This window comes from Salmo trutta, chromosome 24, assembly GCF_901001165.1.
Source record: "Salmo trutta chromosome 24, fSalTru1.1, whole genome shotgun sequence".
NCBI classification, from domain to species: Eukaryota; Metazoa; Chordata; class Actinopteri; order Salmoniformes; family Salmonidae; genus Salmo; species Salmo trutta.
The window spans coordinates 13,025,498-13,037,924 of NC_042980.1; the positions used below are offsets into that span (position 1 = coordinate 13,025,498).

The following is a 12,427-nucleotide window of genomic DNA, read 5'->3' on the forward strand; positions in this document are numbered from 1 at the left end:
TTACTAAGAATAGTTCAGAGTTGAAAGCTCAATGAACATAGTTGGATCTCAGCTTTTATAGAAAAGTACAACCTCTTTTGTCTACGTGGCAGTTTAGCAGATGTGTGGAAAATTGGGCGGAACATAGTGTAAAAGGTGATTGGTTTGTCTGTGCAGATTAAGATAGCCCAAGGTTGATAGCACAAGGGCTCAACCGTATAACTTTGTTTTGTTACAGTTCACACTATAATGTGCTCCTTCCTGCAACTTTCCATATGGCTGACTTCCCAGATAGTAAAACCACAGGATATCTCACACGCTGCGGTCGCTCCCAAACAGATCTTAGCTGTACGCCCAGTCTTATGACTAAGTCACACAAAGACAAGTTTGTATCAGGTTAGAAAAACAACACTAGCATATAACAAGAAACAATTCTTTAAGCAGTAAAACACGGGATAGCATGACTAATTTTGTAATTTTCCACAACATGTCCTCCCTTTTGAGGCTTATTCTCAACCTAATACAAAATTACTTGCCAGCATTTTCATCAAACAAGCATTACCATGAGGGGAAAATACATATTAATTAAACATTATAATTCTGATAACATGGTAAAACAAAACCCCTACTATCAATTTTATACAACCCAAATTTAGAATGACAGTGTTCAGTGCTTAATGTTGAGTCTATCACTTAAATTCAAGACCCTCAACTTAGCACACATCGACACGGTTAGAATGTAAATTTACAAACAGTATATTCATCTTATATTTCTAGCATTAACTATTCTTATCACGTGGTAATGACAGATTGGTATCTCAATGCATTCTTAGTCTAAATTACTATACATTTCGCAGTATGTAGACCTCCACAATCAACCTGATACCCCAAATAAACAATGTTGGATAAGCCTAAATCAATTACAGGCACGGTTGACCACCCCCTCCCTCCCGGCACTCATCCTTCTGGCATTTCTTCATGTTCTTCTTCAGATAGTGTTTCAGTTCGTCCTTCCAATGTTCAAAGTGGATGGCCTTTGATAATGTCTCTCACCTGTGCCGCCACTATCCTTTACAGTCCATTATGTCTTGTCCGTTTTCCTACCAGTACACCAAAAACATGAGAACATTTGGACGGGATATCTCTCCATGCTCACTCCATGTGGACTCATGTCGCACTCCTGAGAGAAATGGCATGAGAGAAAAGGCAGTTGATATCTTCTACTGGATGCTGTGTACAGGTTGCTAGCTCGGATTCAGGTCTTACGGTAGAAGTGGTGCAGAACAGGCCCGTAGTGAACACCATTTTTGCCATTACTTGAGCCGGTAAGGGGGGGTTGAGGTTCACACTGTTCTTGGTCAAATTATCCCTTCCAAGCATATAGACACCATCTGTGGTCACCTTCACCAGACCAGGACAGAGTGGACAGACCAGAACAACAGTTTAGTTTAGGGCATTTCTGTTTCAGGAAATCCAGACAAATGATTTACTGTGTGACAAACTATGACTACTACCAATATTCTTAATACAGATTTCTAAAACAAATGTCAAAGAGAATAACAATACACAGTTTAAACAAATTTTCCCCAAATTGGCTTATACTCCCCTATCATCTTGGTGATCTCACTGCAAATTCACCGGCTCAGGGAGTTAGAGAGCTAACCCTTAGTGAGAAATCCCAACAATCCAGCAGACCCAATCTGGTGAGATTTGTTATTGAAGCAAGACAAAAACAAACAAACAACACAACAACAGCAATACACTTCTTCATCTAAAACTAGAGGTGTGGAAAAAACTACACATATATCACTTGAGGTGGGAAAAACTTCAATCCATTTGGAGTAACTGTCAACCATTACCCAAATATATTTCTTCTTTTTATAGGCAGACATGTGTCACGTCCTGGCCAGTATAAGGGTTAATTAGTATTGTAGTTTGGTCAGGACGTGGCAGAGGGTATTCGTTTTATGTGGTTCGGGGTGGTGTGTTTGTTGAAGGGGCATTTGATTTAAGTATTCCGGGGTTTTTGGGCACTGTTTGGTTTTCATGTATTCTATGGTTAGTCTAGTGTGTGTGTTTCTATGTTGAGTTAATTGGGGTTGGACTTCCAATTGAAGGCAGCTGTTTGGTGTTGCCTTTGATTGGAAGTCCTATATTAGTTGGGTGTGTTTGTCTTGTATTTTGTGGGAGATTGTTCTGTGTTTAGCCTTGTGCCTTGCCAGACTGTTGGTTGTTCGTTCATTTTCTTGTTTTGTTATTTTGGTATTCATTTTGGAAGTTAAATAAACGTCAAGATGAGCCTGCACATACCTGCTGCGTTTTGGTCCTCCTTAACCAACGACAACCGTGACATGTGAAGAAAACAAATGTGCATATTTACCAAAGGGCCCCAGGGGACCGGTAATTAAAAGAACAACACTGCCTGTTATATAAAAAATAAATGAATAGAATAAAAAATTTAATTAGAATTACAACTCTTGATAACTCCGTTAAGGAAAATAATTATATCCCATGAGGTAATGGTACAATAGACTAGAGACAGGTGTCCCTCATTCAGGGGCACTGCTCTCTCTCCCCTTCCTGTTCCCGAATCACACATAGGACTATTGCTAAATTATAAACTTCTTCCTAATTATAGGTCTTTACATAGCCCATTTTAATATCACCCAATGTCTCCAGTCTTTCTAGTAAGGGTGACCAGGTCTCACCAGGAAGTCAGAACAGAGGTCAGTCAGCCCTATTAAGTATTTTCTTTTGCTGTACTTACGAAAACCATTTAAAAACATTTCAAATATTTCCATCATTCTGCCTACCCATTTTACAACCAAATTAAAAAAGACCCCACACAATATATCAAACACAGTATTAACACCACTGACAAATATTCATAACCAGTGGGTTGTGTGCCCATGTGTGCTGGTGTGTTTGGTAAAACGTAGGGCAAAAACAAACAAACCAATGGTCAGGCCTTACTTATTTGGGAGCTCCCTCTACGGCCGGATCGGGTACATTTATACTTTATAAAACTGCAGAATTTCACTAACTGTTCTCCCAATTGGGAAGCATTTCAAAGAGAGAGATAGGGACAGCCCATCCTCTCCTAAAATAGAAAAACATTTTATTAGTTTTCACTTTGCTAAATCTTAAACCATTTTACTTTCCAAATAATCTACATCTCTGTTTCCTTTAACTCAGAAGCCCTCTCAATCACCATTACCCAGTACATTTCTCTTCCACTCTAACACTTGATTCAAGTCTCTACTATACTCTTTCTCTTTCCGTCTAACGTTACTTTACCAGGTGAACGAAAGGTTTTAAATTATAGACAAAACAAAACATGATAACTTCTGTTCACAGGTAGGCCACTGTCCTCCCGCCACTCATTAATCGTTTTTTGTCTAAAATGTAAAAGGTACTTTTAGGTTTGGCAACCCCGATGCTGGTGCCTGACAACTGCTTCTTTAGCGTGACAAACGCTTCCTCACACTATTAACTCCACTCTATTTTTTTGTGACCCCTCCTCCCTTTCGTCAATTCTATAAAGCTATTTCAGAATAAGACGGAATAAAGTATCTCACGAGATTGAAAAACTCCTAGGGTTTTCCTGAGTCTGGGAGGTAGAGGTCAACCGATTATGATTTTTCAATGCCGATACCGATTATTGGAGGACTAAAAAAAGCGATGCCGATTAATCGGACGATTTTTATATATATTTGTAATAATGACAATTACAACAATACTGAATGAACAATGAACACTTTTATTTTATCTTAATATAAACATAAATCAAATCAATTTAGTCCCAAATAAATAATGAAACATGTTCAATTTGGTTTAAGTAATGCAAAAACACAGTGTTGGATAAGAAAGTAAAGGTGCAATATGTGCCATGTAAGAAAGCTAATGTTTAAGTTCCTTGCTCAGAACATGAGAACATATGAAAGCTGGTGGTTCCTTTTAACATGAGTCTTCAATATTCCCAGGTAAGAAGTTTTAGGTTGTAGTTATTATAGGAATTATGACACGTCAACTATTTCTCTCTATACCATTTGTATTTCATATACCTTTGACTATCGGATGTTCTTATAGGCACTATAGTATTGCCAGGCTAATCTCGGGAGTTGATAGGCTTGAAGTCATAAACAGCGCTGTGAATCAAGCATTGCTAAGCGCTGCTGGCAAACGCAGTAAAGTGCTGTTTGAATCAATGCTTACGGGCCTGCTGCTGACTACCACCGCTCAGTCAGACTGCTCTATCAAATATCAAATCATAGACTTAATTATAATATAATAAACACACAGAAATACAAGCCTTAGTTCATTAATATGGTCAAATCTGGAAACTATAATTTCAAAAACAAAGCGTTTATTCTTTCAGTGAATAGGGCGGTAACCCTAAGTCTAGATATTGCTGTTACATTGCACAACCTTCACCCAATATCGACTCCACTTCCGTCGCCATGTAACATTATCCGGGTATTGTTACTGGTCCTATGGTCAGAGACATGGATAGTAGTCGTATCGCTTTCGATTCTGCCCATTTCCCCACTAAATATAAGAAGACAGCTTTTTGGGTCACATAGACAGGGTGAGATTGTAATGATAGTATTTATGTCAAGAGAAGGAGCTGGATTATGTTTTATACAGATTAAAAGTCATTTATTTTCATGGTATAAAATGCTTTTCTTTTGAAAGAAGTGCTCTCATGTCTGTGAGCCTGTGTGTGTGTGTGTGTGTGTGTGTGTGTGTGTGTGTGTGTGTGTGTGTGTGTGTGTCTGTGTGAGAGGTGACTCAAATGTAGAGCATATGGCACAACAAACGACCGGATCCTTCAAACGTATGCAGGCCTATCCAGTGTTACAGTATGTTGCTGACAGTCAACACTGATAAACCAATCAAAGTGTAGACCCGTTGAGCAAGATGGACAAAAACACAGCATGCAATGGCACTTTGTAGGGGGCAGTATCATTGAAGTGCTGCAGTTAGCCTTCCCACAGTTCACTCGCTCTACCTGCTAGCTGAAATATATCTTCATATGTCCATCCTTCGCTCTCTGCTGTGTGCCACTCTCTCTCTCTCTATCTCCCTCTCTCTCAGCTGTCTCTTCAAAGGTGCCCTTGAGGCCGGCAGACAGGCAGTGTATGTATCTTTTGCGGACGTCACTGAGTGGGCTGGTGACGTGCGCGCTCCTGCTTCTTCCCGCAGTACCAACCTCCCCCCCATTTCCTGGGAGTTCTGGTCATATTTCCTCCAAGCTGCCACGTGCACACATTAGCAATTGCACTTATTAGCGTAGTGAGTGACTGGAAAGCACTAAATAAGGCATGTTAAAACGTAGAGCTGTGAACTACTGTGAAGGCTTGAGCAGAGCTCTGATGATTCAGTGGCCTTGTCAGGCCAGCTGTGTGTCTGGGGATGCAGCAGGTCGTGATAGAGTAACAGTACTATCAGAAGTACTTGCATTTAGATGGAACACTATAGGGGTTGTGTTCCACTGAAGCAGGGGTGAGACAGCTTGAAGTTGCTAGGTTGTTGGATTTCCTGGCCATCTCGGCTATTCATAGGTTCTGATGGTTTGCTAGTAGCGACATAACATTTGGACTACAACAGCCATCCTGAGACCATAACCCAAGTCATAACAATGACAAAGCATAAATCACTTATTTATTGCTGTTGCACCTGCTCACAACCTTGTGATTTATTATCACTGTCATGTTTGGGAGTGGAAGATTTGTCAATGTGAGTCTGTAATAGACATTAATAATACAGCACATCTGGACAAAGTCTGTTCTGGATGAAGACTGCTGAGTTGGAGATTGTAATTCCTAGGGTTTTGAAGAGGAAATCTTTTGAAATTCGATTTGTGAACATCTTGTCATGTCATGACACCCAGTCCCGAAAACGACAGCATCTCTCTCTCTCTCTCTCTCTCGCCCTCTTTCTCTCACTCTCTCTGTCTCTCTTTCTCTCTCACCATCCTTCTCTCGCTTTCTCACTCTCTCTGTCTCTCTCTCGTCATCCATCTCTCTCTCTCTCTCTCTTCTCGCTCTCTCTGTCTCGCCTTCTCTCATTATCTCTCTCTCTCTCACTCTCTCTGTCTCTCTCTCTCGTCATCCATCTCTCTCTCTCTCTCTCTCTCTCTTCTCGCTCTCTCTGTCTCGCCTTCTCTCTCATTATCCCTCTCTCTCTCTCTCATCATCCTTTCTGCTGTCTCACATGGGTAGCCACGTGGCTATCACACAGTAGAAGCTGCATCAGCAGCATTCATCACTAATCTCCCCAAGTCACTCCACTTATCAGCACCACACATCTAACACTTTCACACTTCACGTACACTCTTTTTCCTCCATCTATTATTTTGGCTAGCAGAGGCATTTTGCCGTGCAGGATTGTGTGCAAGGTGCCAAATGTGTTAAAATTGTGTTTAGTGACTGCATCACAGTTAATTCACAACGGGACTGAGTGGTTCTTCACTCCGGTGGTAAGTGTTTTGAGAAGAGGTTTTCTCAGACTGGGGCTTTGCTAAACATGAAACACTGTATGTAAATCCTTAGTATCCAGCTGTCTTAAATGAAGTATTCTGAGGTTAACCTCCTTCTTACAACTGTCTTATATACTGTAGCCCCTGTATTATGTTGCCCTGTTTTAACCTTCTCTTGTCCCAATACTTGGGTAGCATACTGTACGTACTAGTTTATGTTTCTTGTTACTCTGGAAGTACGTCATTGAAATTTGACGGTAATGAATACACCAGTCACGGTTATGTAATAAACTCTTGAGTGCTTTGTTGTTTACTTTCTAGTAGATATTGAGTTGGCCACATTGAAATGCCTAGGTGACCTGGCTACTATGTGCATGATGCAGCACCGAGACAACAAGCGCTGTGTGCCGTTCTGATTAACTGCATTGTGATCAGCCTGATTCACTGCACCTCAAAGCAACCGTGCCTAACGAGACTCCTGGGTATTATGGATGGAGTCTGTTTTAAAGCAAATATATTCTCCGGGGGAAGATAATGACTATGTAATCACTATATGGATTCAACATTGCAATTGTTCCCATTATGGATCAAAATTGCCATCAAGCAATGCACACATTCACTACCACACCACTTTAGGTTTCAGATGTTGATTGGCTGCTTGGCTGGTTTAGAGGCCTGTACAACAATGTGTTTGTCAATTATGACTACAGTATTTTCTCGATTAGTTGAGCAGACTTGCTATTAGTTGCCATGGAAACTGTCTTATTAAAGTGGTTAGTGTGTTTATTCACTGAGCCCACTGAGGAAGCACACAGAAGAGATTGTGTGTCTCAATGGGTTTCTTCCTGGTTACATAAAGATTAAATAATAAAAACAAAATATAAAAAGGTCAACCGCTATTAAAATGCTCTCTGCGGTAAATATCAACACAAGGACATGCTATCTTAATACCATGGTTTAGACTAGAGATATACCTTTGATAAGGTTTTTTAAGTGATATTCAGTAGCCTAAAGTCACATACAAATTTTACACAACGTTAGAATAATGACGTGTGAAGAATAGAAAAGTAACAAAGACAGACAATTTCTGACCATTTCAATCATCCTCTAACAACAGATACTGACAGAACTCTGTCTGTCCTTCACAGAGAAATGATGAAGAGGCTGTGGTGGACAGAGGTGGAACCCGGTCCATGCTGAAAACCAACTTTGAAAAGGAGGAACTCGAAGGTACACCAACTTTATGAAGTACAATGCCTTGAGGCCTTAATTCAGTTTTGAGGAAGGAAGACTCGAAGGCCACCTACATGGCATCCAGAGAATAGGTTGTTTTCTAGACTGAGGCATCTCCTGCTGAGACAGAGGCTGTCCTAATACGGACTCCGTACCCATGAGACTACAGAGGGTGGCAACGAAAGAGCTGCTTGAGCACACAAAAGCACAGACCTCCAGTAACAAATCAAGAGTCTGCAGAACCATTTATGCTGAGCTTTCAAGGACTTTACTTACAATTAATTTCATCTACATTCCCAGCCATCCATTCATCACAGCACTGAAGGCAGTGATTAGTTCTGATACCGTAGTGTTGGTGGCTGGGATAACGGGGATTGGTTTGAACAGCAGAGGCTGCTAGCTGCCTGGCCGTAGCCCCAGGCCTGAAGGAGCACTCACACAGCTGTGTTTATCCCTGAGGAGAGAGCAGGCTGGAGTCAGGGTGGATTACCCTCACACTGTCACAGTACCACATCTATTCAGCCTCACTGATATCAGCAGGGTGGCGATCCACCCCGTCTGCCTGCTCACCCTCCCCATTCTGCAGCTCTGGTTGTGCACACTGTACGGTTTGTTTTGAGTTTCTAGATGAGACCAGTTTGAATGACTCATCGATTACAGAATATTAGACATATTTCTATAACTATTTATACAATATTCATGCACACACGATAAAATATTTGCCATTTACAGATGGTAAAATATACTTTGCAATTGGTGTACTTCACTCAATAGTTTGCTTTTCCTGTATTATTTTGACAACTGTTCCATTTATGTAACTCAGTTTAACAGTAATATTACATCGAATATGAATAAATATCAAAACTGTTTGATATCAAATATTAGCTTACATGTCAAATCTGTTCACTATTTTTAGGTAAGTTTTTATTAAATGATTTATTCATCCTACCAGATGATGCTCTAAGGGGGTTTTAAGAGAGCCCAAGCATCTGTGGCAGATGTTGAAGCTAAAAACATTCCCAGAGATGTATTTTTAGACTGATACAAAGTAATGATAAAAGGGTTGCATACATGCCAATTCTTTAATGTCATAGAGATTTACATTTTAGTCATTTAGCAGACACTCTTATCCAGAGCGACTTATAGTAGTGAATGCATACATTTCATACATTTTTCCCGTACTGGTCCCCCATGGGAATCAAACCCACAACCCTGGTGTTGCAAACACCATGCTCTACCAACTGAGCCACACAGGACCACATAGAGATGTGTGGTAGGTATCGCTCAATGAAATACCAGTGACATGACCTTAGAAGCATGAATCCAGATTATTATAAGATACAGTATATTCATTCAATTTGGTAATACTTTATTTTATAGCCCTGTGTAAGCTGGTATTTACTTGGTATATACTGTATTGAGTAACAAACTAAGTCGAGTAAATTGTAACCCATCATTTATTTTTTGTGGGCATATTGCTGTTGGAAGTTGACCTATATATACAAACAGAAGGAGCAGGCTGAATCAGTAACTTCTCTGAATGTAATAATTGATCTTCTTGTATACTTCTTACCTTATTCTTCATTATTTTGTCTAATCTTGTTTCTCTCTCTGTGATGGCTGCCTCCAGGTCACAGGACACTCTACATCGGGGTACATGTCCCCCTGGGAAGGAAGAGCCATCGGAGGCATCGGCATCATGGACATAGACACAGGAAGAGGAGCAGGGAGCGGGACTCTGGAGTGGAGGACGGAAGAGAGTCTCCCACATACAGTAAGTCTTGCCACTCTAGCTGGCTGGCACATTTCAAAGCAGCAGTCAAAGTGTCTGGTACTTTGGGGTAGAATAATGCAATTTTCCTCCTCATCTGTTCTTACAGTATATCATATTTCTATCATTTTATAAGTTATAGGATTCTGCAATCATATGTTAAGTCTATATGGCTGCATAATGCATTTCAAAAGAGGGGATTCTGTCTACACATCGCCAAAAATATATACATTTGGATTCAAAACTCAACCTATACTCATCAAATAAACTCATGAAAATAGTAGCTATATTTATTTTTACAAAAGTGAAGAAAATGCAAATGTATGTGCATAACGTTCTGCAGAGCTCCGTAGTCAGGGAGTGTGTATGGCAGACAGTACTGTAAGTGATGACCTTACTTGACCCTGTGCTTCAGACACGCCATCCCAGAGAGTGCAGTTCCTCCTGGGCACAGAGGATGACGACGAGGAGCACATCCCCCATGACCTCTTCACTGAGCTGGACGAGATCTGCCTGAAAGACGGAGAGGAAGCAGAGTGGAGGGAAACCGCCAGGTAGGGAGTCACATGGCCTACCCCTGTCCCATCAGCCGATCACGGACAAGTCCATGTTATTACTGAACGCTTTTAGTCAACTCCAACGTAATCCATAGGTTGTTTTTTTACCTGTTGCTTTTTAATCATGCTAAGTGATGAAATTGTTATATATAGTATGATTTATGATCTATAACTTATTCCTTATAACAATATATTAATGTCCGAAACATTAAACAACTGTTACCTGAAAGAGTTAACGTTACATAAAGAGAGATTGTTGTGTAACCTTGGAGATGGGCTATATAAAGCTCTAATTATAAAGACGGCTGCATGAGCAATGCATGGGAGCCCAGCTCTAAAGGAAATGCTTGTTTACTTGTAGTACACAAGCATACTGTCTGGACTGGAGAAATATCCTGTTGTGCAGTACTATCTGTGCTACAGTGCATCTAGACACAAATGTTACGTCACATATTGACTGACAGAGCTTTACTTGCCATAGCTTGTCAGTCAGTCGGTCGGTCGGTCGGTTGGTCGGTCACTCAGTTAGTCCCTGCCACGGTGTACGGTGTTCAGTTGTCCTGTGAATAAAAAAATGGTTTATGCAGACACAGAGTGACACTTATTCTGTATTGTCTTGGGAAAGTCACCTGTTGAAGTGTCCTATGGTAAAAAAAATGCTTTTTTGGATGACCAAGTCCCTCAGTCGGGCACCTGATTCCCTTTTTTGTTCAAGCTGGGCTGAAATGCATTTTGGTAGGCTTTTGGGTAATGTCTGATGTGTCCTTGGTGTCCCCATCAGTGTAAGCTGAGCTCTATCAGCACATGGCTTCCAGATGGCTGGACAGCTGGCTGTCATCTATCCCCTGGTCCCTTGGCTCAGTGATACTGGTCTGCACTCTTAGAAAAAAGGATTCCAAAAGGGTTCTTCAGCTGTCACCATAGGAGAATCCATTTTGGTTCCAGGTAGAACCCTTTTGGGTTCCATTTAGAACCCTCTTTCGAAAAGGTTCTACCTGGAACCAAAAAGGGTTCTTCAAAGGGTTCTCCTATGGGGACAGCCGAAGAACCCTTTTACAAAGGATCTCAGGTATTTAACAAGGGAAATTGTCTGCAGGTGCGCTCAGATCATGGAGATGTATAGAGATCTCTAGTGCACAAAAGCCTGTATAACATGGGCAGCGCCATTTGAGGACTGAAATGTAGCGATCACTACACACCTCTATGGCTCCTGCAATTTTAGAGACAGTTAACAAAAAAAGTGCCATTAAAGGAACAGTTAGCGAAAAAGTGTGAGAAAAAACAAGAGCCTTTTCTACAGTTCTAGACCACGCGTTCTTTTCTAAGAGTGTGGGCATTTGTGCCTTATACAGGTGGCTGAAGTTTGAGGAGGATGTGGAGGATGGAGGGGAGCGCTGGAGTAAGCCCTACGTGGCCACGCTGTCCCTGCACAGCCTGTTCGAGCTGCGCAGCTGCATCCTCAATGGCGTTGTGCTGCTCGACATGAGGGCCAACTCCGTGGAGGAGGTAGCAGGTACTGTAGAGCACAGAGTGGCATCTGGAATTACCCTGTACACCTTTGTCGTATTCATTAGTGCATACCGTAGCAAAAGGATTTGCGTGAAACAAAAATCTGCATTTCTTATTGGACAGTTGCAGCTAGGTCCTTCACCGTTTTGGCTCGTTTGCTTCTGTTCTGTTCCTAGTGAATACGACCTTGTTCTATGATCTTCATTGTACAATTGTAAACATTGTAATCGGAATGTAATGGACGGTTTCCTAGGTGCTGTTGAACTGTTGACTGTGTGGTCCTGTTTGTCAGACATGGTGTTGGACCAGCAGGAGACCACAGGTCCACTGGGGGACGAGGTGAGGAGGAAGGTGAGAGAGGCCCTCCTCAAAACGCACCATCACCAGAACCAGAAGAAGTTGGCCAATCGCATCCCCATTGTCCGCTCCTTCGCTGACATTGGCAAGAAGCAGTCCGAGCCCCACTCCATGGACAAGAATGGTCAGTAACAGGCATCCCTCTGCTTAGAGTTGCAGAATTCCTCTAACCTTCCCAAAATTCCCAGGTTTTCTAGAAATCTTAGTTGGAAGATTCCTGGCATCAGGAGGGAATACGCAGGGAATCCGTGAATCCTCCAACCAGGATTTCTGGAAAACCTGGGGTTTCTGGGAATGTTACCCGGAATTCAGCAACCCTACTACTGCTACAATAATGGTTCAAGATGACTGCACGTTTTTCAGTTCTCCTCACTTTGTACTGCTGGTCATAGAAACATTGAAACTGGAAGTAATCTTGTTGTAAGTAGTGCTCTCAGTCATCCCATGTGAATGCTTTTCTCATTCTACATTACATTGTCCATGTATGACCTTTTCAGTGTCTCAGTGTGACTCTCTTCTCTTGTTTCCTTGTGTGCGTGT

General features: G+C 41.5%; 1 protein-coding gene across 5 annotated transcripts in view; it reads left to right on the forward strand.

The window, feature by feature from the left end:
• slc4a10b (solute carrier family 4 member 10b) overlaps nucleotides 1-12,427 on the forward strand; it is a 47,472-nt gene that overhangs the window by 14,701 nt on the left and 20,344 nt on the right. For all 5 annotated transcript variants that reach the window (XM_029711028.1, XM_029711029.1, XM_029711030.1 and 2 more), the window contains 5 exons: nucleotides 7,609-7,690; nucleotides 9,324-9,467; nucleotides 9,880-10,018; nucleotides 11,374-11,534; nucleotides 11,823-12,011. In XM_029711028.1, the coding sequence (XP_029566888.1) occupies nucleotides 7,609-7,690; nucleotides 9,324-9,467; nucleotides 9,880-10,018; nucleotides 11,374-11,534; nucleotides 11,823-12,011 (715 nt within the window). The remainder of the gene's footprint in view (nucleotides 1-7,608; nucleotides 7,691-9,323; nucleotides 9,468-9,879; nucleotides 10,019-11,373; nucleotides 11,535-11,822; nucleotides 12,012-12,427) is intronic.